The sequence below is a fragment of the Miniopterus schreibersii genome, assembly GCF_964146895.1.
Source record: "Miniopterus schreibersii genome assembly, chromosome: 2".
NCBI classification, from domain to species: domain Eukaryota; kingdom Metazoa; phylum Chordata; class Mammalia; order Chiroptera; family Miniopteridae; genus Miniopterus; species Miniopterus schreibersii.
The window spans coordinates 1,265,154-1,290,286 of NC_138102.1; the positions used below are offsets into that span (position 1 = coordinate 1,265,154).

The 25,133-nt window shown below is 51.0% G+C and overlaps 1 protein-coding gene across 1 annotated transcript in view; it reads right to left on the minus strand.

Annotated features, from left to right (window-relative positions):
* Positions 1-25,133, minus strand: part of CSMD1 (CUB and Sushi multiple domains 1) — a 1,001,626-nt gene that overhangs the window by 456,861 nt on the left and 519,632 nt on the right. The window contains exon 4 of the mRNA XM_081129106.1: positions 10,314-10,508. Within this exon, the coding sequence (XP_080985232.1) occupies positions 10,314-10,508 (195 nt within the window). The remainder of the gene's footprint in view (positions 1-10,313; positions 10,509-25,133) is intronic.

The following is a 25,133-nucleotide window of genomic DNA, read 5'->3' on the forward strand; positions in this document are numbered from 1 at the left end:
CTTGGAAACCACGGTGCTCTTCCGAGAACTAGTCCCCTCACCTTGTTTCCTACAGCGTTTCGAATGCGTATTTGGTTCTGAATTTCAGACGAGTTAATACCACTGGATATAATCCTAACAGAGACACACTGATGCCGAAAACTTCCCAAGTAGGAAACAGTTGCATGAAAACTGAAGTTGGACTCGCTTGGAAAGCGCCAAGTAAAACGTCAATAAAGATGAAATACATTAAGATGTAAATAAGCAGGGTAATAGAAGGTTGGAGGAGGGAAGGAATTATGTCTACAGATGTCTTAAAACATGTTGCTTTACAAGTATGATCTACTCTCCATATACCACTTACTACGGGCATGACCGTGGGTGACAGATGAGGACGCTTTGAGTCCCACCATAAAAAGGGCCCAGTAAAAATAAACCGGAGAAGGGTGGACTTTGCTGGCGCGGCTGCTCGGGTCTTGATGACGCCCGAGGACGGAGCTGCCACTTGCCTGCGGCCTGTTGGGCTACGACGAGAGCCGGGGTTCGTCTCCCCAACATCGTGAGGTGGGCTCTGGGGCCCGCAGCTCCACGCGTGCTGGTTGATCTACTGCCGTCTGCAGCAGCAAGACAAGCGGAGTGGTGACAGTCGCCGTGGCAGGTCAGGGCGCAGAGAGAAAGCTCTGCGTCCAAAAGCTCCGAGGGACGCAGACCCAGCGTCTATACGCCGCTCTCCGGATTTTAATCACATCACCGATTTCCAGGGTGTGATGTGAAAATCGGGGATGCCCACCACCCCGAGACACTCACTCAGCTCTCATTTCTCCCCCTCGACCCGGGAAACAAGCATGAGCGAAGGCCCCGAGTTTCCTAGGGGTCCCGACACCTCACTCTTGTCGAGATCTGTGAAAACGGGTGTCAAGGAGGAAGCACGTTCCTTTTCAAAATGACCGTTAGCAGATGACCCCGAGATCGCGGCTCTCAGCCTGGACACCGCTGACGTGTGGGGCCCTGTGATCCCCGCTCGGGGGCTGTCCTGTCATTGCTGGGAGGTGAGCAGCATCCCGGCCTCTGCCCACTGCCTGCCTTAAATATGCCCCCAATGTGACTGCGAAAAACACCCCCAACTCTGCCGACCTTCTTCAGGGTCCCCGGGGGGGAACCACTCACTTCGATGACTTTACGTAGTGCTTGTCCCAGGTCTTCCTGTGGTCTAGACAGAGCCCTCAACACAGGAGGGACTGGGCCATGCTAAGCGCTGTGTGGTTTCCTTTCTCTGAATCAAGACTAATAATTTATTATTAGGTATTTGGCTTATTTACATGTATTAAAACATAGAATGTACATGGTGTTTTCCCTTAAATGTTTGTTTATGTAAAATAACTTAATTAAAATACTTGGAATTACTGCAGTAGTATTGGAAAATGGTTGCATTTTTGACACGTTACAGTTTTCCCAGAAAGAAAAAGCCGGGATAAATGAAGTTAATTGGGAAACAACTATTAAATTTTCTAAACTGAAATATTTTTATCTCTTCAGAAAAGCCTAAAAATCAGTATAGATATAACAGATTTATTATGGTTGTTTTCATTTAACATACGGCTAATCCTGGGATTCGAGTTTGGATGTTGTAACTCTTTCACAGGACAAATTATATTTTAAAATTCATAAGTTTGTAGTTTCTGAGACGTGTTTACACCACTCGGGCCTCACTCATAATATACAAACGAGTAATATGAAAACATAGTCACGCGACGTTATTAAACACTTTATTCCAATTATTCATAAATAAAATACGAAAAACAAATGCGCTACTGAAAAATGAGAGCTCACTAGACAGAACTGGGGAAGTCAGAGCCACAGACCCTTGGCCGCATCTCAGCACGGTTTACACGCACAGGCACACACGGGCGCACACGCAAGCGCACCGCACACAAGAGCACTCAGGACTAACCGACGCTCTTGCTCTCCTGCTTTCTCTACAGCGTCTTCCACTCAAATCAGCAAAATTGATCCTTTGAAAATTCAACTTCAATCTTAAAATTGCCTGTTCCAAACTCTTCAATTGTCCATGTCAGCCCTCAGACTAACGTCAGAGGTGACCACGCCCTGGGGACTGCGCTGTGTGATCTGAGCCCCTGCCCGCCTGCCCCCGGGTCTCCTCTTCTCACTGTGCTGGGCACACGGCCTCCCGGGACCAGAGCCCTGTCATGTCCCTGCCCCAGGGCCTTTGCATTCATCATCCTGCCAATGTCTTGTCTGCTGCGTGGGTGTCCTCCACCCCTGGGCCACCTTCTCTGACCACCGTATATAAACTAGCACCCACTTTCCCTCGCTGTCTCCCCACCTGCTTCGCTTTGCCTCTTAGCCGTTCACGACATGCAGTCCCGGACCCTGCGTTTCAGGAGGTGGCCTTTGCCCTGTGCCCGGATCCTAGGAGGCAGCTTGGGACCAGACCACTGTCCTTCTGCTTTTGCTGCTCATTGACTGAATGCCCCCAGCATTTCCTGGGGTTAAATTTCTTGAATGAGCCTCTATTCTGTCATCCTTAGTATCAGAAGCGGGATTTTAACAAAATAAATTACTGGGCTTATTTATCGCATCAAACGATACTATTTCTAAGGGCAGACGTCAGAAAATAAGTTAATTGAGTCATAGAAATATGCGGTATCATTAAATATGAGGTTTTAAAAAAGAATATTCCATCCCAGCCGGGCGTGGCTCAGTGGTTGAGGGTCGACCTGGGATGCAGGCGATCGGGGTTCGATTCCCAGTCGGGGCACATGCCCGGGTTGTGGGCTGCAGCCGATCAATGACTCTCTCATCATTGATGTTTCTGTCTCTCTCTCTCTCCCTCTCCTTTCCTTTCTCTGAAATCATATTAAAAAAAAAAAAAAAAAAAGAATATTCCATAAACACTGCAGCAGGACTGGAAGTTGAACAATATTTCAGACAAAAGTTAATTGTCAAGAAGGAAGTTGCGTCACTGTAGTGAGTCCACCAGGGGTTAATGGGCTTGTTTCCCTTTGTTTGTTTTCAACCCACAGCTAAGTCACCACCTGGGACCTTTCTCTTTATACTCAGCAGAGCAGCAGGGACATTTCTGGAAGGGCAAAGTCAGGCAGGCAGAGGGAGCAAAGTAATCAAAGCGAAACGTTAATAAAATGAGATCATGAGCCAGCTTCCTGGTGACTGGAAGAAGCATTTCAAGTTCCACAGCTAAGCATCTGCTGTAAACTCAGAAATCACATAGAAAAAGTAAAATGAATCAAATCAAACAACCAACTATTAAACTCAACCAATTCTGGCCAATATTTAAGTAACATGGTTATATTAACATAACGCAAGCTCCTTTTAATCCTTAGATGTTAATAAGCAATTAAAATGTATCGAAACGTTGACTTTTATATTAATTTTGCTATATCCAGAGGGAGTTTTTATTTGAAATCTGAAAGATCGGGGACTCTAACTAAGTCAATGTTGCTTAGGATTCCGCCCCCCACGTTTTTACACATTAGGCAGAAAGAAAGTGAAGTTGGGTTAAACTACCACGTAAAGGCTCGGCCGGGAGAATCCGCCAACGGCGCCACTTCACTGCGTATTTTCTTTTCTTTCACACGCGCTTGTCCTGCCCTCCGGCAGCCGCTGCTGCTTGGCTGTGCCCTGCGCCCGCTCCTACCCGCTCTGCCCTCTCCGCCTCCGCTGGCGCCCGCGCCCCCGAGCTCGCTCTTCGCTCTGCGCTGCGCAGTCCCCCCCCCCCCCCCCAGAGCTGCCGGCCTGCAAAACACAGAGGCTCTTTCAGTTTCTTAAAAATCGTGCCCCTGGGACTTCGCGCGAAGGAGTCGGCGGCTGTCAAGTGCGGGGGTTTGGCCCACACACCGAATTCCCCTCCGAGCAAATTTTTCTCTCTCTGTAACCCTCACCCGAGGATATTTTTTCCGCTGATTTTTCTAGAGAGTGAAGGGGGGGGAGAAACATCGAGGTGAGAGAGACGCACCGATTGGCTGCCTCCCGCAGGCGCCCTGACGGGGGCCAGGGATCGAACCTGCAACCAAGGCACACGCCCTTGACTGGGAATCGAACCCGGGACCCTTCTGTCCGCGGGTCAGCACTCTAACCACTGGGCCACACTGGCCAGGGCAGAGCGATTATGTTTTTAACTCAGTTTCCTATATCAATTTTTCACAAAATCCTGCATTTGGGGGGGGGGGGGAGGGAAGAGTCTACAGTGAAAAAAAGTTTCAATGTCATCTTGTTAACCCAGGAAGGTGAGGTTTTTAATAAAAGATGCGTTTGAATCTACTGACTTCTGTAAGTGGGAAATAATTCTAAATGTAAGCAGAAATCACAGTGCTTCATCTCCCCTAAGAAGTTTCCCAACTTTTTAAAAGCTTTATCTAAACTCTAAAATTATTATACGCCTCGCCTGGGCATAAATGTGGCTAGGAATGTAACTTCAGGGCATGATACAAAATACAGAATAAAACATTATTTGGAGACATACTTTGCCGCATTTATCATAAAGAAAAATTGAAACCAACTGAAAGTTTAATAAGATATAAATCATTAAATAAAGTGGGATGTATCTGAGCCACCCACCGCGCCTGCCACGCATTTGCAACACTGCTTTAGTAACTTCCCGAGTTAGGACATTAAATTTATAACCTGTGGATATAAAATTAGATACAGTCTCCTCTCGGTGTTAAAAATTGTATGGGAAAATATCCAAGAAGGCAACACGCACGCTCAGTGTCTCACACGGGGAGGAGTTCTCTAACCCGTCCCCAGGGCTGTGCCGAACGTCGGTCAGCGAGAGCACAGCGGTCAGACCGTCTGGGTTTGAACGGGCGTTTGCCCACTTTTGTGTACCAGGTTTCCCCTTCTCTGTGTCTCAGCCTGGTTATTTATAAGAGGAGATCATAGCGGGAGTTTGCCCACTTTTGTGTACCAGGTTTCCCCTTCTCTGTGTCTCAGCCTGGTTATTTATAAGAGGAGATCATAGCGGCATCTACGCACAGGGCTGGCGTGCGGGTGAAGTGAATTATTAGCCGTGGAACTCTGAGGACAATGCAGGCAAAGCTATTTGATCAAAATCGCTCTTGTTATTTTCAACAACTTGGCGTACGGTGCTCACACAACGGTAGTTTATTGACATAAATTACTTACGCACATTTCATCATAGGGTCTACAGGTTTTGTTGCTTTGGGCGGGACTCTCCTTCCCGAGTCTAAGCAGCGTGTTCGCCAGGAGCAAAGTGGCTGCTCTGAGGCAGGAGAGTCACCAAGAGCTGGGGTGGGGGTCAGGCCTCCGCTGCTCCGTGGGCTGGAATGAGGGGCCCAGGGACACGCACCCCCGTCTCCATCGCTCCTGCTCTTGCGGCCTCACCACCACTCATTTGCTGACATTTTAAAATTTCTAGTTCAAGTCCAGATCTCCCTCCTGAATTCCAGCTTTGCGCTTCCAATGGCCTGCGTGACATGGCCACACGGACGTCTGGATGGTGTTCCAGACTCAGAGCCCCCAAATCAAACTCTTGGTCTTCCCCTTTCCGCATGGGAAGGGTCGGTCTTCTCCATTTCAATAAACCTCAACTCCCTTCCCCTGGCAAAACAACAACAAGCCACGGATCCGCCTGTGGCTCTCCTATTGCTCCCACGTCCCACAGCTACTGAGAAATAAAATCCCCGTGGTCCTCTCTTCAAACTGGTCTCTGAATCCAGCCGCATCACGTCCGCCCTGACTGTGGCCAAGCTCCCTGCCGGGCTCTCCCTCCGTCGTCTCTCCTCGAAAGGGCAGCCAGGCGATCCCCGTAAATTCTAAAGGATATGATGCCACTTCTTCTCGAAACCCTCCAGTGCCCCCCCCTTTGCTCAGGACAGAAGCTGAAGCCCACAGTTCGGGCCCCGGGCCCCGTGGGACCTTCCCACCCATCTTCTGGGACAAACGCGGCTCCCCGCTCGCCACGGTCCACTCTGCCCTCGCCCTGGGCTCCGGCCTCACGGCCAAAGCCCTGGTTGCCCCCTTACCTCGCCCACTCTCCTGATGTCCCCAAACGGTTCCTTGCTCACCTCCCCGAGGGGCCCCAACGACCTGCTTCCGCCAAAGACAAGCTTCCTAGGACCCGGGGCCTTGGGCGCCCGAAGCAGGGCAGTCCTGAGACACCGAACGCTGGCCGCCCCAGCTCTTAATCAAACATAATTTTTTCAATAAAGTCCTTTCTGAGCAGGAGTTACTGTCAGGCGTGACACGTTCAATTTGTTTGCACTCATCTGTTCAATTACGTTGTCTGTCTCCATCTGTAGTAAATTAAATATTATTTCCGTGTCCGTCTCCATCCATCGGATATTATTTCCACGTCGGTTGGTACTTTGCTTTTCTCACTTTGTAACCTCAGCATCGAGAACTAATATGAGCAAATCGCAGCCGATGGGCCATGCACACCCCATGTCTGGTTTTGCAGAGAGGTCTTCACTGGAACATGGTCATGCCTCTCTGCTCCGGTCCGTCTGCGGAGACTTTTCTACGCAAGGACTGACCGCAGCAGAAACAGGCACAAGAAAAGCACAAGTGTTCACTGTCTGGCCTGGAAAGAGCCATTTACTGGTCTCACTGCTGAGAGCGCCTGACACCTCGCAGGCCCCTCCCAGGACCCGTGCGGGGCCACAGATAGTAAGAGACACGTTCCGTCGGAAATCAGGGGCCAATTAAAGCAGCTTTAGGGTGTCATTTTAAAAAATATATGTTTTTTATTGATTTCAGAGAGACAGAAACATCAATGATGAGAGAGTCACTGACCGGCTGCCTCCCGCACGCCCCCGACTGGGGATCGAGCCCACAGCCCGGGCCTGTGCCCTGACCGGGGATCCAACCCTGCGCTCCTGGTTCATAGGTCGACGCCCAACTGCTGAGCCACGCCGGCCAGGCTTGGGTGTCTTTTAATGCCACTAGCGTCTCACGAATTCAAAGGCGATCGTCCACCACGGAGAGTCGCTGCGGGGAGCCGCTTGCCGCCGGGAGCTCGCAGAGGGTGGGCAGCCCCCCAGGACTCTGCTCCTAGAGTCACTCACTGGGCCAGGAGGGGGCACCCCGGGCGGAGGCGCTCATTACAGTCACGCGGGGGAGTAAACACCCGTTACGGGAAATTACAGGGCGAGAACTTCTATTAATTGGTATAATTATGAGGGCATTGAGAACAAAAGGCCCTCAGCTAACACTGAGGTGTTGCGGATGTAACACTAATAAAAGGAAGATGAATGCACGATGCTCTGACGTTAGCCCGAGAGCTTGCAGAGGCGGGGCTGCCCGCTGCGGTCTCCTCTCACCCCTCAGCTCCTCCAGGACTAGGGTTAAAATGGTCACAGGTCATCGCGACTGAGCCTTGAGCACCCCAGGTAACTGGGTCCTGGAGACTGAGAGGGGTGCGAGCTCCACTTAGCAGATTCCGAACCGGAGGCGTTGCCAGAAAGAGCGTGTGCGAGATGCCCCAGCCGGCAGGACCGGGGCCGGGCCGAGGGCAGGCTCCTCGCTGCTACAGTGAGCGCCAGCCACGGGGCACCGGTGGGCTTCGGCACCGGACGCGCCCAGCTCTGTACGCAGGGTGGTGCCTGCACGGGATAACATCACGGGAAAACACTGTGATTTAACCCACGAAACTGAAAATAATCGGCGTAGCGGCACTTAGGATAACGCTCCAAACTTGTGACGAGGTGGCATTTAAGGAGCTGATGTGGAAAAGCGCCCAGCAGGGAGCCTGCCGCGTAAAGGGGGGCGCGGGAACAGGCTGACTGTCCTAATGGTTCTCCTCTCGGCTTTGCTGAGGTTTCCTTAGAGCCGTTCACCGCAGAGCCTGGAAGAGAGTGCTCAGGACGGAACCGCCGGAAGCCGCTGTGGCTGTTTAGAGCCCGGCGCCCTGGACGGAGCTCGTCCCAGGCAGTCCTGCTCTGTGGGGCGCGGCCCGGACACGGGGACCCTTTACGATTCATCGTACGTCCCTCTGTCACAGGACCAGTGAAAACAGCTGCTTTACGGGCCTCGGGGTTTACCGGCCCCACAGGGGCTCCTCTCCTCCCTCCGGCTGCGCGGCCTGGTCACCAGCAGCAGGCCGTCTGCAATTAAAAGCCCCGAGTGACATCTCATAAAGCATCGGCGGGGACATAGCGTCACTTCCAGTGCCTTACGGGAGGCTTATCAGTTAAAGGGATGTGGGGCTTCAGACGGCAGCTCTACAGGGAACAGGGGCCCAGATAATTTACCTTTTCCTCACGGCCGTGCTGAGATCGACTGGCTGGTTTCAGCTCTTTGCCCCTTTGCTAACCACCGTCGGTGCTTCCAGGATGCACAGCCGTCTTGAAATGGGTAAAATCAGTCAACTCTTTTCACAAAAGCCAAATAGCTGCCGCATCCTACACTCTGTAAAACCGTCACATCACAGAGACGCTGTGTCTGGGCACATTTAGGCGAATCTTTAGCTTAAATGTCCGTTTAGACAGGCGGAGGCCGAAGCTTCGCTGAGAAGCGCCTTCCTTGCCCAGAACAATCCGTTCGCTGATGTTTTGGGTGGTTTGCGGATCATGTTTCCCCACAGCAGGGGGGGGGTCCCTGTCCCGCCCGGGGTCGCGGGGGCTGCGTGAGGACCCCGAGCCCGGCATCGCCACCGTCTCCGTAGCCTCACGGGCGACCCCCGCACCTCACGGAGTCAGACTCCTGGTCGGCAAACCCGAGGTGTCAGGATGAACCTTGAATTCGGGGCCGGGTCATATCAACACTGATGTTACGTTCCTAACAGCACCGCACGAGAACCAAGTCTAAATGAAGTCTCTAGGTCTCCGCTGCTTTCTTCCTCAGCAAGTCCTGGTTTCCTAAAAGGCGTCCGTTGGCCGAAAGTCGAACATATATAGCGACGTGTTTAATACAATCGATGCGCAATCCAAGGGGGGCAGCCAGCCCCGAAGCGGGGCCGGGCCGGGAATGGCCTTTTCCAGGCCGCGGGCTGGGTCTCCGGGAGGTAAGGCTCTACCCTCCCTCCCTCACCCCTGGGCCCACCCCACGTCTGCACAGGTCCCTCCTTGGAGCCCCCGCGGGCGCAGCCAGGCGGCACCTCGGCGCCTCCGCCCGCTTTTTACCTGCGCCGGTTGCTTCTCTGGTGTTGAACCCTCTGACTTCTTTATAGATTTTGGATTTGACCCCTCATCAGAAGCATGGCTGGTGAACACCTTCTCGGGTTCGCTGGGTCTTTTTGTTCTGTTTTTGACGTTTCCCTTGTCGTGCAAAAATTGTTTAATTTCCCGCAGTCCCATTTGTTTATTTTTCCTCTTGTTTCTCTTGCCAGGGAGATTTATCAGAAAAAATACTGCTATGAGACATGTCCCAGATTTTACTGCCCGTGAGTTTTTCCTGGGATTTTTATGTTTTCAAGTCTTACATGTAAGTCTTTCATCCATTTCGAGTTTATTCTTGTACGCGGTGTGGGAAGGGGGCCCCGCGGGGGGACCGTTCTGTAAAGTACGTGATTTTCTAACCACTCTCTGTGCATCTGAAACTAATACAGAGTAACATTAAAATAAAAAAACATATAAAAAAAGTCAGACGTGGACTTGAGTGTTAATTCATACTACCTCTGTAACCTTTAAATATTAAAATGGTGTTTATTTGATATGTGTCAATATTTATTATTCAGTGGTGTTGTGAGAATTAAATGACAGGATTCAGGAGAGCCCCCCGCACGGTCCCAGCCTCTCCATCGAGACCTTAAAAAATGCTAGCGACGCTTCCACTTTTGAAACTGCAGGATGAGTTTTTCTTAGTAAATCAAAGTCTAAGACTCTAAGTTTGCTCTTTCCTCGTTTCTGGATCCGTAAAATCAACACGAAAAGGCTGAAACTCCCGGGGCGTCGGGAGGTGGCTCCGGCCCGATGCCGTCGCAGGACGCGCCCCGGGAGGGACGGGCCTCCTCCGCGAGCGTTCCCGACGGCCGAGCGTCGGCAGAGTCCCTCAAGCGCAACATCTAGTTGTCGGGCTGTCTGTCATTTTTAGTGAGAAAACGATAAAAAAGGAGCCATCACATCAAGGTGGACATCAAGGTGCGTATTAAAGCCGAGAAATCCACGGCCAGAGGTGACAAACGGCTCAGGTTCAGAGGGTCTGAGAAACAGGACGGAAGCAAATCTGGACATTTAGGGAACATCTGCAGGTGCCGGGTCACACAGGCCGCGCGCCGGGGAACGGAGGGGAGGCCCGGGGAGGCCCAGCAGGGGCCCGTCGCCGGCGGGAAACGCGCTCGCCAGCGCCAGGGCCCTTGGCCTGGCGGCTGAGCGCTCGGCGCCTCCCCCGGCACCTACCTCGGCAGAGCGGGGCGGGGAAGTCCCAGGTGGCGCCGTTCCCCGGGCTCACGATGCAGGTGAGCGCCGCGTGGCCCTCCAGGACGTAGCCCGAGAGGCAGCTGTACCGGATCTTGTCCCCGATGTTGAATCGTGTCCCGTGGAGGGTGCCTTTCAGTATTTCCCCGGGGTTCCCGCACGTGTGGCTCGGCAAAACTGTGGGAGAAGAAAGCAATGGAAAGTTAAAGGGCGAGGGTTCAAAACCATGAAGATCAACCTCCAGCACGAAACATGCACCACCTTAAAGGTGAAGTTAGCAAACCCAGCAAAATATCTTAATTTGGCCTGAAAACTGAACGGAGAAATGTACTCATGTTTTATGTCTGCTCTTTAGTACTTTGGCAAAGATTATGTTTAAAGTCTAAGTCAAGGCGTTTTGTTGAGAAGGAGGAACACGAGTCTGCTTGGGCTCAGCGTCCTAAGCGACGTCTAGATTATTCCTGTAATTCTGAGGCCTGAGGCCCACAGGCAGAGTCGGCTGAGGGAGGGACACAGGCGGCCGGGGGGGGGGGGCGGGTGTGAACACATGTTCAGGCCATTTCACTGCAGGGCCCGCAAGCTGGGTGCCCACCACTGACCAAGGTTTAATCAATGCCCGATAGACAAACAACTGAAGGAATAAGTTAAAGATCATCCCTTCATCTATCAGGTTTTAATAAAATGGTTCCTGATTTTATTCTGCGCCACCCAAGGTTCTCTGCATGTAGGTCCGAGTCACAACAAAATGGGAACTATCGGTTTTAACAATACACGGACGACAGCCACTTGGATTTCAGGAAGACGATCTTGACTCCCTCTCTTTTTGTGCTGATGTGGGTCTCTGCCTAATTCAACTTCTTGAACCTAATCGGTATGAAGCCACCCTGCCCACGGATCACAGTTCCCAGCCCAATGATGCCCCGTCCTGTTGAACGAAGTTGGTGATTGCTGGCTACTGTCTGTTTTCTGTTTTCAATTTCGCATGTGGTCAGAAAGTCAGCTGCTCTCATGTAGCTTTCAGATAAACTAAGGGTCCTACTGTTTAAAAAAAGGAATGATTTCCAAATAAAAATATTTCTAAGTGGATAAAATTAAATTTATCTTTTTCTAAAAATTTTATTTATTGCTTTTAGAGAAAGAGAAGGGAGGGGAGAGAGCGAGAGAGAAACTTCAATTTGTGGTTCCGCTGACTGACCTGCAGCCCCGGCGCAGGGAGACGGTGCTCTGACCTACGGAGCTGCCGGCCAGGGCCCATCACTTTAGATCTGTATCCAATTTTTTTGCATGGGGACCGAGTATAGGTTGATGAATATGTATAATAGTGACAGTTTTTGCTTTGTTCCTTTATAAATTGAGACACAGATCTTTTTCAGTGAATGGGAGGGATTCTCAGTATTCCTAAAATTATTTTATGACAGTAAATATGTACAAAGTAAGCTCTGGAGAAACACTTAGAAAAAACACTACCATTTAGATACTTAATATAATTCGTATGTTTATGAAATCACTATTTACATAATCAAAGTGTGTCCAATTCTAGTTTTTAAGAAATAGTTTCTGAAATCACAAAAAAAAAAAAAAAAAGCCAGAAAAGACCTGCCTGAGACACAGTAGAAAACAGTTACGTTTGGTCTACGGCCGATTTTCACCGATGAGCTGCAAGAACTTGCACAGCAGGCAGAGCCTGACTATGAGTCAGGGCCTCTGACCTCTTTCCCTTTAGATTGTCGGATAAAAAAACGACAACAGCCAACACAACAATAGTCGTCCAGTGTGATGGAATCAAAATTATAACCGATTTTTTGTCACATCGGCACAAAGAATAATACACTCTGTGGAGTGCGGCAGAACTTTAGTAACTAGTTTCTACGCCGGGAGGGGAAACAGGTGGACGGTCGCTGGTCTGTAATCATCTTTGCTTCTTTTATCAAAGGAAACTCTGTGTTCAATACCACATTCACTATTTCTCAGTCAATACGTCTTTTACAATGTTGTTTATGAGCATTTTTCAGTGTTTTCGCGTTTAACCGCCTATATTTTCAAAGGTAGAAGGAGTTTCAGTTCTTTCTGGGGAGTCCTTGAGTTTAGGACTCAGCAGGAGCTTCAGATGTTATGATGGGAGATGCGAGGCCGCTGCGTTTCTATCATGAGCGGGAGAGAGATAGAAAGAGACAGAGACAGACAGAGACACAGAGACAGAGATAGAGAGAGACAGAGACACACACACAGAGATAGAAAGAGACAGAGAGAAAGAAACACACACAGAGATAGAGAGAGAGACAGAGACACAGAGAGACAGAGAGAGACAGACAGAGACAGAGACACAGAGACAGAAAGAGACAGAGAGAGAGAGAGGGAGAGAGAAGAGAGCCTGACCTGTACAGGGGTGTGAACACCTTTTCTGTTTTTCTCCCTTGTCCAGGACTATTTAGAACCAACAAATCCTTCCCTTTCGTAAGGGCCTTTATTTTTTCATTAACTATCAGTAACACTCCTTATCAGAAGCTACACATCTCTATACAACGTGTCCAGATAAATGTTCCCCCAGGACAAGGGTTATCAGTATAAATCCAGAAAACGTCTTAAACCTGCTATTGAAACCTCAACAAGGAAGAGCTTTCGTAGCTGGAAAAACAAACGAGCCTCTGAGAACTGAGCGGAGCCTGTAGAAATTTTCTATCCATGTTTCTATTGAAAATAGACAAGAATGACTTTTTAAAATTATCTTTAGCACAGACTGATGTACAGAAAGATCATCATAACAAAAATAAAATAAAACATGAAGTAGATCCCAAGTTATTGTTCGCACCTGGACAAACGCTATCATCTTCAGCCCACTTAATACATTTAAACAGAAGTGAAGGGCGAACCATTCGTAAAACTTGACCCTGCAAGGATATTGCCAGGAATTGAGGAATTTTAGTAACTACAAACATGTTGAGAAAATAAAATACCATTTCTGAAAACAAGGGTCTCCCCAGGTAGGATAGGCTTCTTGGAAAGAAAACATCTGTGTCTTAACAAAGTTTAATGTAATATTTGGGAAGATAGATAACTGACAGTGGAACTGATGGAAATAAGTGGGTCTAAGTCTCTTCTCTCACCCTCATCAGCTCCGTTTATTTACTAAAAGTTTCCTCGTCAGTGTTCAGGCCCCAGGATGCGGGGTGAGGACTGAAGGAGACGGCCCAGGCCTCCGCGCCCCCTCTGTGAAACTATCGCCCGGTTGCTCTGCAGCCAGGGCCTCCCGTCTGACTTCGTGCTGCTCAAGGTGGGGCTGCATCTACTTCATTTTTGTCTCTACAACATCCAGAGTAATGTCTAACCCTGAGCAGGGAGCTGCCAAATATAAAGCCACTAAATGATCATTATAAATATTAATGCAAAATATATCATGTATTCTTCTAGATACATTATATGTGCAAAAACTAAGATTTACATAATTAGTAGCTTGGTGGGAAACGGGAAAAACAAACACGTTTTTCAAAAACCAGTTGCACAAAATAACATTTTGGAAACAATGAATCAGTAACAAATTATAACTTTAAGCGACATTTTTTTCCACATTTGGCTAAAAATGTAAATAAGCCTCAGAGGCTTAACATGAATTTAAGATTTTTAAATGCAAAATAAGTTAGCAAATTTGTAAAGTTTAACTTACAAAGTTTAAAATTAATGGTTGGTAGCAGAAAGATAAATTTATGACTTAGAGAATGAAGATTTTTCTTTTCAACCAATTATTTTTTGAAAAAAAATTAAAATTTTAATGTGATCAGTGTCCAGAAGCAAACAGAAATAATTGAGGATAAATTATTTATTTTCAGCTGCAAAAAAATAAAAATGCAAAAATGTGCATCATATTATAAAAGCATTAGCAATTTTATTTTAAAAATTATCATAATACCATAAATTGTGAAGAATAGGTGGAAATGATTATAGGTCTATGTGAAGGTTGAGTCTTAGACCGTAAGCATTCCCAGCATGTGAGGCTCCAGTGGCTGGGAAAAGTGATGTAAAACAAAGTCAACCCCGTTGTCATTTCCGCCAATTTCATTGCAGGTCATTTTTAACCCTGACCATAGCGAATGTGTCTTTTGTATCCACAGTAATGAGCACATATTAAGTATTTAACAAATACTTATTGCACTGACTTGAACTCCTAATTCTCCGTAATCCTTCTTTGAAATAATTTTCACCGGTTCCCAGTGAAAGGAATTCCTCCTGGGCCCCAGGGGGCCTGAGCCCCAGCAGGGGGTTGGTCCTGTGAAGGGAGCTCAGGGCACAGTTCTCTCCTCTAGGCCGGTTCTCTCTCCATCCGACCTCAGGAGCCAAGTCCCTACCCCCAGGCTTGAACCAGGCTGTCCTTCTAATTACGCTCAGGAGACGCCCTCCCGAAGGCTTTGCCTCGGCAAGTGCAAGCGGTCACCACTCGGTGACTCGATTGGGCCATCGCATCCAACCTTTAACCTGGCCGCTTAAATGACCAGATGGACGTCACATCAAATCCCTCTCCAGGGGAAACGAGAACAGGGGACGCTGAAATGAAACGAGGCGTTGATATTACTAAACCGGACAGAAGGCGAGAGGACAGAAGGGGGATTGCACCGGATGTGCACAGTGTGGTCCCAGCCTGGGTACACTCAGGCTCCTCCCGTGGATCCTGTCCCCCAGGTGAGTGTCGGACTATTTGTCTACGCCTGGCTTTCAGAGGCTCCCGCGGCTTAAGGAGTAAAACTTCAAATACCCACTTGGCCGGGCATTTGAGCCAAGTTTGTCCAGGGGTGTTTGCTCTGGGCCCCGCCCGCCCGTGACCTTTGGGAGGGATTAGAAAAATCTGATTATGTAATTTTCAGGAACACTGTGCAAATCAGATTTTCAAATGTGGAAACCTGACATTTATTCTCTGGCTGCCTCCGAGTCGTGGCCCTGGGAGCGGAAGATGCTGAGGCAGCAGGTCCCCGTGCCGGAGCCGCGAGGGTTCTCAGGAGGCGCCGGTTCCCAGGCCCTGCGCCCGGAGTCTGCTCTCCAGGGAGGGAAACGGGCGCGATGCTGTGTAAATGCCACCTCTCAAGGTCACAGGAAGGATGCAGAGAGGGCGTGAGCTTTAAGTACATTTAAGGTGGAAAGCAACAGGCTGTGGCCAAATGCAGAGGGAAAGATAAGTTTTAAATGAGGGACTTAGTTGGGGCAGGTGCGGGCTCGTCGCAGGGTGGGGTACGGAGGTCAGACGCGGGTCACACCCGTTCCTGCTCCAGACGCTGTAATGTTGGGCCAGTTACCGAAATCTCCGAGTCTACGCCTCGAAAAGGGAACTGGAAAATGAAATCTACAGACGGGTTTGTTGTGAAACATAAGTGAGATCATTCAGATTAAGCGGTTAGCAGGGCCCTCGGAAGAGAATACTCCTCAGGACACATTAGCACCTTTCAGTGTCTTTCCCCGGTTCTCAGGCACCATGAAAACTATCAGGAAATAATGAGTTTAAAAGTACAAAGGGGTTACAATGTATACCAACTTCTGAAACAATAGAACTAAAGTCTGTGTCGATGTTATCATTAAATGGGAACAGTTATTAAAATGGGAAGCAAAGGGGAGGCACAGCTCAGGCTCCGCTCAGCCGTCCTAACTACATCGTCACTCCTGCTCCGTAATCACGACCGCTGGTGGCACACGGCGCGCTATGAGCCAGATGGTGCGTCAAGTGGCTTGGACATCAATGAAATATGACGTGAGTACTAATATTCTCTTTCACAGCCGGGGGAACTGTGGCACAGAGAGGTCAGGCAACCTCCCCAGGGCCACACAGCGGGTCAGCATGGGTGGACAATGGGGCATATTAAATCTGGAAGGTCTAGTCTTCGGCTTACAACAAACTTTCTTGTGAAAACACTGTCAACATCAAAAGAAGTAATAATAACATACCATCAAATTTCTAGTGTTCTCAATAGAGCTTTGATATAGCAACAGGGGTGGAAGGATTTGGGAGGCCTATGACGCTGCTTCATTACAGTCTTTCCTGAGGCCTCTCTCCCATCCTGCAAACTACCTGGAGGGTTTGAAACACATTTTTTAAAGGCCAGACACTGCGCCTGATCCCCAATGCGTGGCATTCATGGGGCAAGGACAACCCCGCCCACTCCAGGGTTAACTATCCCATTAAGCACCACCAGGGGCGGTTAGCAAACGAGTCCGTGGATTCTAGCAAACAATCCTAAACTCTCTTAATCACGGCCAATGGAATGATTCGGTTTTAAAAAATAAAAATAAAACTCATTACCACCCTTTGCCTTGTGGCCAAGTTGGACTATCAGGGATTGGATTTACGCTCCTGTGTTAATAAAGTTTAAAAAGGTCACAATTTTTAAAAAGCGGCCTCAGAGCCTTGAACGTCACAGGCCCCGGGGACAGGCAGGGAAGGGGGTTCAGGCGGAGCCCACGAGCAGCCGGCGGCCCTGGCAGAGGCCTCCGCGTGCCCCCCGCAGATGGAGCACCCTCCCGAGCGTCCGCACCCGCGGTGGCGACCCGGGGAAAGGGCACAGGGCCTCCGTCCGGGAGGCGCTCAGGGCAGGGATCACTTTAAAGCGGGGACCCAGCACTCAAAGCAGCAACTACACGACCCAGAGGCTGAAATAACCAGGAGAGCGCAGGAGGCCCGTGAAACAGACTCGATCGCACGCGTGGAGGAAATTTCCAGACACTTGAAGAGGTGGCTTCCTGCCATCTCCATGCCCACCGCCTCTTCATGCTCTGGGCAGAGCTCTAGTGATGTTTTTTTTAAAAAATTAGGATATTGCCCTGGCCAGTGTGACTCCAGTGGTTAGAGCGTTGGCCTGGGCACCGAAGGGTCTCGGGTTCGACTGCCAGTCAAGGGCACGTACCTGGGTTGCAGGCTCAACCCCGGCCCCCATCAGGGTGCATGCGGGAGGCAACGACCTGTGTGTCTTTCTCACACTGATCTTTCTCTCTTTCTCTCTCTCCCCCTCTCCCCCGTCCTTGCCACTCTCTATAAAAAAAATCCATGGAAAAACATCCTCCGGCGGGGATTAACAACAAGAAAATCAGGATATTTATGCCTGTACTTGTATGTACACACACACACTCTCACACATGTTCCTATGTCTTGTAAATTGCATAGAAAAATACACACACGAGTAATCAAGTCAAGAATATTAGGTTCCTGCACAGGAAAGCGGATATCATTTAACATAATGGCTCTATAATTTTATTTGGCTATATAACTGAGGTTAACTTCAAAATCACTTCTGCTCATTTTAAGGCATAGTTGTATAAAAAAAACAACGAAAGGACTTTAACAATTTATAAAAGTCAGCTGGCGTTATCATTTTTCCTAATCAGCGGATTCCTGGCTGCCACTCAGTGGAACCTGACTTCTTTTCCTCCTGTGCGCCGGCCGCCACCTTCTAAAAATAGGCCTGAGTTGGTGTGACGGCCACAAGCAGTTCAAGTTGACCAGGGGCTGGAACATCACTAATTTATGATTTCATATTCATTTGAACCTAAAAGCTTTCCCCGGGATTGAATTCTCATAAGTAGCTCAGCTTTATTAAAAGGAGAGTCTTTTATAAGAGGTAAGACGTGCTTTTCTGTCGTGTGCCATCTTAATAGGTGGTTTCTGGGCCTCGGGTTGTCCGCACCCTGAGGACCTCGTGTTGACTCTGAGCATTTCCACTGTAGCAAGGAAGCGGCGTCCAGACAGAGTGGATACGTCTGCTTTTGGCTGAAAAAGGAGGAGCTGAGGCCTCAGAAGAGACCAGGCAGGAGGAGGGTGTCAGAGAAGGAGCCAGGGCTCTGCCCCATAGACCGCGCGGGCGGAAGGAAACGCCGGGATCCCTCTGGGCTCCAGGACCGGGCCTCACCTATCAGGGGGTCTGGGCCGGGCCCAGGGACGCGCAGGCACTTGGCCGGCACATCCTAAGGCCCCGCGGCCGCGGTTATAAGCGGGACACTGGGAAACACTCTTCCTCCACGTAGGAATCCAAGGGAAACGCACAGCATCCCCGCCGTTCCCTGCTCCCGCTCCCCTGGGGCCGGGCTGGGCCCGAGGTCAGGGAGGTGGGCCCGGGGCAGTGACACGGTCAGAGCGTCCCTGGTGATGAGCCCTGGGGTCAGGTGACCAGACGGACGCAACACGGCCGCCAGCTCTCTTCCAATATGTCCAGCATTTGAATAACAGAGGAAAGCATAAGCCTCTCGCTCAAGTGTGGAGGGAGAGATAAGACCAGCTTCCACCGGGCAGGAGAGTGAAATGGAAATTAATTCCGCAACGCCGTTAAGACTAATGTGAGAGGCGCGCATGCCACCTCCGTGTGATTTGCTAATTGTGTTATCTTTGCTCCTTCCTTGTTGTGAACGGAAACGCACAGCGAGGCCTGAGGAGGCCGGTCCGCTCGCCCCCGGCTGCCCACCGCGGGAGGGTCAGGTCAGAGTGGGTTCTGACCGGGCACTGACCGCTGGTTCGCGTGCAGGACACTCCTGGGACAGTCCTGCGCTGCCCCCCTGCGCCCGTCCACTGCGATCGATCGTTTCTGCGTGGGCACCGTGACCTTGCGGAGAAACCGGTTCGACCTCCGACCCTGAGCAGGGCCCCTTCCCCCGCGGACACTGCTCCCTCCCCCCGAGCTCTCCCCTCCTGTCCCCGGAGCCTCCCTGTGCCCGCGGCTCCGATGGTTTCCTGTGTCCTGCCTCACACGTCACACTGCCTGTGTCACGTGTGTTTCTAAGTCCCACCCAGGACAGGACGTGCTTGGCGCGTCCCTGGGGCCTCACAGAACCGGACAGAGGGCCTTGGGGGCGAGAGGTGCCGATGAGATTTGCCAAGGGAAGGACTTGAACGTTGATTAGTCCGCCGGCTACACAGCCAACATGCTGGATGTCCTCCTGAGCGGATCCACCTGCAGTTCTACCACTGAACATGCATTCCGTGCGGTGGCCGGCGCCCTCTCTAATGCGATTGGGCCCCGAGGGGAAACCTACCGTCTTAGTCGCCATCAGCAGCTCCGCGCCAAGAGCGTCCTGCCCATCACATGGAGGGCACTTCTGCTCTTTCTAACCTGAAACAGACGATTGTGTGTTTGGGCTGGAGGGAGGGAGGGAGGGAGACAGACGGCCCGAAACCCCAGCCAACGAAGGGAGAGGCCAAGAGGGGAGTCCCGCCTGCCCGGGCCCCAGGGGACAAGTCAACAGGAGCCCAGCCGCTCGCAGGCCGCCCTGGGCCGGGCTCCGTGGGACGGGGCCTCGCGGGTAAAGGTGCCCCCGTCGCAGTAGATTCCGGAGCCAACGGCAGCACCGTTTCCAGTCCGCAGACGCCCTGAGGTAGGAGACGTCACTCAATGTACCCCGACGTCCCTCCACACTGAAGAAGACAGCGCAGGCTCTTAATTCCGCTTTCGTTCCGTGACATTCAGTTTCTATGGGGTGAGGGCTTCTAAGAGCAGACGTAGAGCAGCCCAGGGCGGGAGGGCCCTGGCCCTGTCCCCAGCCCTGTCCTGTCCCCGCCCGGCCGGGGGTTCTCCTCCTGAGACGCTGACGCGGGAGGGGGGGCGGTGGGCCCCGCACGAAGCCCCCGGCTCCTGGCTCCGCCCTCCGTGTCTCACCCACCCAGGGACAGACGGTGCTCAGCGGAGGCAACTGAAAAGCACAGCCCCAGCCAGAAAGATCTGTCCCAGGCCCCTGCACACGAAATTCTCCTTAAGAATGATTTTAAGTTGGTATCATTCAGGGAATTTGGAAGTAATGACTGAGTTAGGTTTTGATGGAAAAAATAGCTTTTTAAAACTGAACGAATGTTTCCCAAAGTTAATAGTGTTATAAAATTTTACATTAGTCTTTCTTTGCATGAAAAAAAATAATTTTTTTTTCAATTTGAAAGGATTAAATTTACTGAATATATTTTAAGCTATTTTTGTTGGAAATCTTTACATGTAAGTAAAACCATGAATAACTGCATCATCGTGCATTAGTTAATTTATCCACTTATTCGTTCATTCACAATGAACCACCTGCGTGAAAAAACTAGCGCTCGTCCATTTCCTCCCGTGAAATAAGAAACCGCCTCCGCCAGACACCGCGTGACGTTGAAGAAGCCACAGGCACGTCTGGCGACGGGGGGCAGGCAGATCAGATCGTCCTGTAGAGAGAACTACACAGAGGGGTGCCGGGGGACCCCTTGCCCTTGACGGGCAGAGGAGGGCTTGTAGAAGGACACGCAGGACTTTCTCATGAGAAGGGGAGCACGAGGGCAGAAAGTCCCCCAAACACGGTGAAGTGCAGGAGCACGTGGAGGGAAACTGCGGCGCCGGCGTCGAGGCGAGGCCTTGGCCAAGCTGTGCAGCTGCAGGAGCCTAGGGAGGCCTCCTGGCGAGGCCACCGTGAGGACTGGGGTCAGATCATAAAGATCTTACTCGTCGGTCCGGGGAGGTTGAATTTATTCTGCACTGGGATCTAAGGCAGAGAAGTAGTGAGTATAGAAAGTTAAATTTGCATTTTAGAGAGAATCTTTCAGGATGTTATATCATAACACGAAGCCCCGTCACAGAAACAAAACAGGTTTCGTTTTTTTAAGAGATCGAAATATAGCAACTTGAAATGTATCTTCCAGGAGCGATCAGGCCCCTCACATTAGGCACGCGCCGTGATTCCAGTAAACACGCCCGGTTCACACAAGCTTACACGGCAGAGCAATTACGCGTCTGCAAAGATGAAACAAAGACAGACACGATACGAACCAGCCCATTTCAGAATATCGTCCAAGTTATCAGTGTGGAGAGAGCCAGTCCCCTCCTGCGCTGAATGCTCACCGTAAAGGAAGCGTCCTGCGCAGATTAGACGACACTGCGGCGTAACGAGAGCGGGGTGGAAGTTTCTGCGGGGAGACGCTCACAATACTGTCGTGAAAGTCAAACGCAATAAAAGGCGTAGAACAAACCAACACACGGCTGTAGTTTTGTTGAGAAGGGGTCCCGCCAGATTTACAAGGTAAACTTCCCCTTCCCTGCGGCTCTAACCCGCCCGGAAAGAACAGGTTTCCACTCGTGGCACCTGCAGGGCCTTTCCTCCGCGGCAGCGTGCTCTTCCCTCCAACAGTCCCGAGACGCTGCGACCGGCCCCACCCGAGCGACCGGAGGACAGGGCGGGTTCCCGAGGCCCTGCGGGTCCCTGCACACTGAGGGTGGCGACGTCGCCGGCTCTGCCCGAGACCCTCTCACAGACCAGCAGGACCCGACGCCCGGCGGCCTCACTGGGACTCTTAACAGGAAAACACACCCGGGCAGACGCAAACGCCAGGGGAAGGTCCGTATCTTCTGATCCCTTGCGAATGCTGGAGAAAGTGACCAAAATTTTAACGCTTCTCTCCGGGTGGGGAGACCACAGGCGACCGTCACTTTATACTTTGACCTGTCCTCTGAGTTTCCTGTAACGAACATGAATATTTTAAAAAGGAAAACACGTTTGTTTTCCGCGAGAAGCTGTTTCTAAATAAGTAACTGCACACAGACAGCCTGACACTCACACTAACTCCTAGTTCTAGGGACAGACAGCTGGGCCCTTGCTCCCGCTGTCCATCCCTCCCAGCGCCCAGCCACGGCGTCCCCTCGCTGTCCCGGCCGAGGGCCACAGCCTGACTCCTCGCCTCTGACCACCAGCGGGGGCCCCCGCGCTCTGCAGCGAGCGTCCTGCTCCGTCACACGGTCCTGTCCTGCTTGTTCCTGTGTCTCTGCCCAACTCTACGCTCCCCGAGGTTGGGGGGCCGCTTCCCTCCTTCGGAGGCTCCGGGTCCCACCGCAGAGCCCGGCGGGGGAGGCGCGGGGACCAGGCGGCTGGGAGAAGCTGCCCCCAGCACGGTGTCCCGCCCCTCGTACAGAAACGCGTCATCTGCTTTCCTGTCCCCAGTCTCTGCCTCTCTGCTCTTCCCTTCAGCCCTTTTGGGGGACCTCGGAAGGGACGCCCTAGAACTCCACCTCGATTCGCGCGGCCTTTCAGCCACGTTTACCCGCAGGTCACCGTAGTTCTGTCCTAGGGATGACAATTGGCACCCGATTTCCAGTCTTCCTGGCTTCACACTGTACCCCTTTATTCCAGCTGCATGAGGAATAAAAATGAGGGGGGCAGGCCGTGGACCCCCCCTTTTTCTTCCGCTCTGGTTATCACATATATTACGACTGTGCGCGTTTCCAACCCCCCAAAAATGAGCGCGGTCATTTTTGCTTTAAAAAGTCTCTTGTACTTTAAAGAAACTGAGAGCAACACTTTTCCCGCAGGCCCAGGATTTACTGTCTGTGTCGCTTTTCATTTTTCCTGAAGCCCCCAGCCTTGCCTCCTGCTATTTCCCTTCAGCCCGACGCCCTCTCTCGGCGTCGCCGCAGGTCTGCGGGTGACAAGCCCGAGACTTTCTTACTGGCTCTTTGTTTCTCCCACCCTTCGGGGGTCTTCACAGGACTTTCTGTCCTAACAGACCGTAGACGGGGCAGGAGGAGCCGGCGCTGTGCGCCCCTCGCCGCGGTCCCGCGGCGCGTGCTGGGCGAGCTCCCACCGCCCGGAGTTGAAGGTTTCAGGATTATCGGGCCAGACTCGCTGCAAACTCCCAGTAGCCACAGGGGACGGCAAACGGGCGGGTGACATTTCGCTAAGCTGAAAATCCCTCCCGCAGCCCATTAAATAAATGTGCGTGACACTTCATTCTAATACTTATAGTTGACGGATTTAGACTAATCTAACAAAACGGCGGTGCTATGATTACGCCGGGAAAGAGAGATTGCGGACAGATATGAAGGTGTGTATGAAAAAGGTAATGTGTGTATGAAATACAGATACAGATACGGGGCTTGAGGGGCTGAAATATTCTTTTTTGCTAAAAAAAAACAAAAAACAAAAAACCAATTAAGAGTAAAATCTGTATTATTTCTGATACTAAAATAAGCTCCATCACTACTAACATTTACTAATGTAAATTATTTGAGCAAAAATCTGTTATAGGTAAAATAAAGTGACTCCAGGATTACATAGGAGTTGATAACTAAAATGTCACGTATCCCCTTGGAGAATGTAGGTAATTGGTAAAATATTAAACAGTGATTCATTTATCTCTCATCGAGAGTGAAGTTAATCTACTATTATGGCCTAACTCACACTGTATTAGGGAAATTAGCTAGAAATTAGGCAGTTTAAAGCACCGGGTTTGTTTCACGGATGTAAAACGCCCAGTGTAGAAACGGCTTCCTTGCTCCCGGTTTTTCTGTACGTTTTTGAGTGTCCCCAGCAGGTCCCGTTTTCTGAGGACCCTGGGACCCTGAGGGTGAACCAGCAAGGGGGGTGGCTCCTCCCGGAAAACCCAGAGTCAGCCGTCCCGTGCCTGCCTGCTCGCCTTCAGAAATTTAAATTTGGAATATTTATTTTCCCAGGTATATAATTTAAAAAAAATAAGACAACATTCTTTCACTGTAAAATGTCATTGCGCCCTGGCCGGTGTGGCTCAGTTGGTCGGGCTTCGTCTCAGGCACTGAGGTCACCGGTTCCTCCCCCGGTCAGGGCACGGGCCAGGCTTTCGGACTGGATCCCCGGCAAGGGCCGGGCAGGAGGCCGCCCATCACTGCTTCTCTCTCATCAATGTTTCTCTCTCTCTCTCCCTCACCCTCCTTCGGTCTCTAAAAATAAATTTAAAAAAACAACACAGAAAAGGTGTCCTTGTTTCTTCTTCGGGGGTGGGGCTATTTTAAGTCCAATAATATTACAGAGAAATGGGTATAGATTTTTCCTGGTTTCCTGGCCACCGTCGCTATGGAGTTAGTGTGTGTGTTCTCCCCCACTGCTCGTGCTGAAAGCCTGCTCCCCCGAGCGACGGTGTTAGGAGGTGGGCCCTGGGGAGGGCATTAGAATTAGACGAGGTCTGAGCGTGGAGCCCTGGGAACAGGGTTCGTGCCCTTGCAGGGGTCATGGGAGGACTCACTGCCTTCCTCCGCTCCCCACAAGGCTGCGGGGGGCTGTCGGTCTACAGCAGGGAAGACGGTCTCCCCGGAACCTGGCCCTGCCGGCACCCTGACCTTGGACCGCCAGCCCCCTGAACCGCGGGAAATAAACACCTGTTGTCTACAAGCCCCCAGCCCGAGGGTTTTTTACTATAGTGACTCAAGCGGATTAAGATACACTGTGGTTTTAATAATGGCAAAGTATGAGGCTTTTAAATTAATTGTTAAAAACGTAAGTACTTATGACAGAGCAGAGTCAAAACCCCCCAAAACAAAAATAGCTAAAAGTAAATAAATGAAGAGAGGAACCTTCCCCACGCTTATTTGCCCGTCCCTGATGCCTGGACCATAAAGGCCGCATTTCCTGGCGCAGGCTTTGCCACTCCGCGTGCCCGGCAGCCCTGCGGCCAGCCCCGGGCGCGTTGGCGAGCTCGCAGCCGTCCTGACCTCACGGGCGTCACTCTGCCTCTCCCTCCGGAGGCCCTGCTCTGTCTCCAGTTCTCTGCCACGATCTGTCCCGGTTCTGAAGGCCGATGGAAGGTCGGCTGCCTCGATGTGCGTCCCAAGCTGCACGAACACAGGAAAGAGCCGGCTTCTCTTTACCTGCATGGACTGGAGAAGCCGACGTCCGCACGGCGGGTTCCCTGGAGGGTGGCCACGCCGGGAAATCGAGCCCAGCCAGCCCCAGCAGCTCAGATCCCTCGACTCCGTCGCCCTTCCTCTCGATGTAAACTCGTCCAAGACGACAATTTGTATTTTAAGACACATCTTCATCTTACTGCTGCATCTAGTGACGTCCAGAAAGCTTGCCGACGTGTCC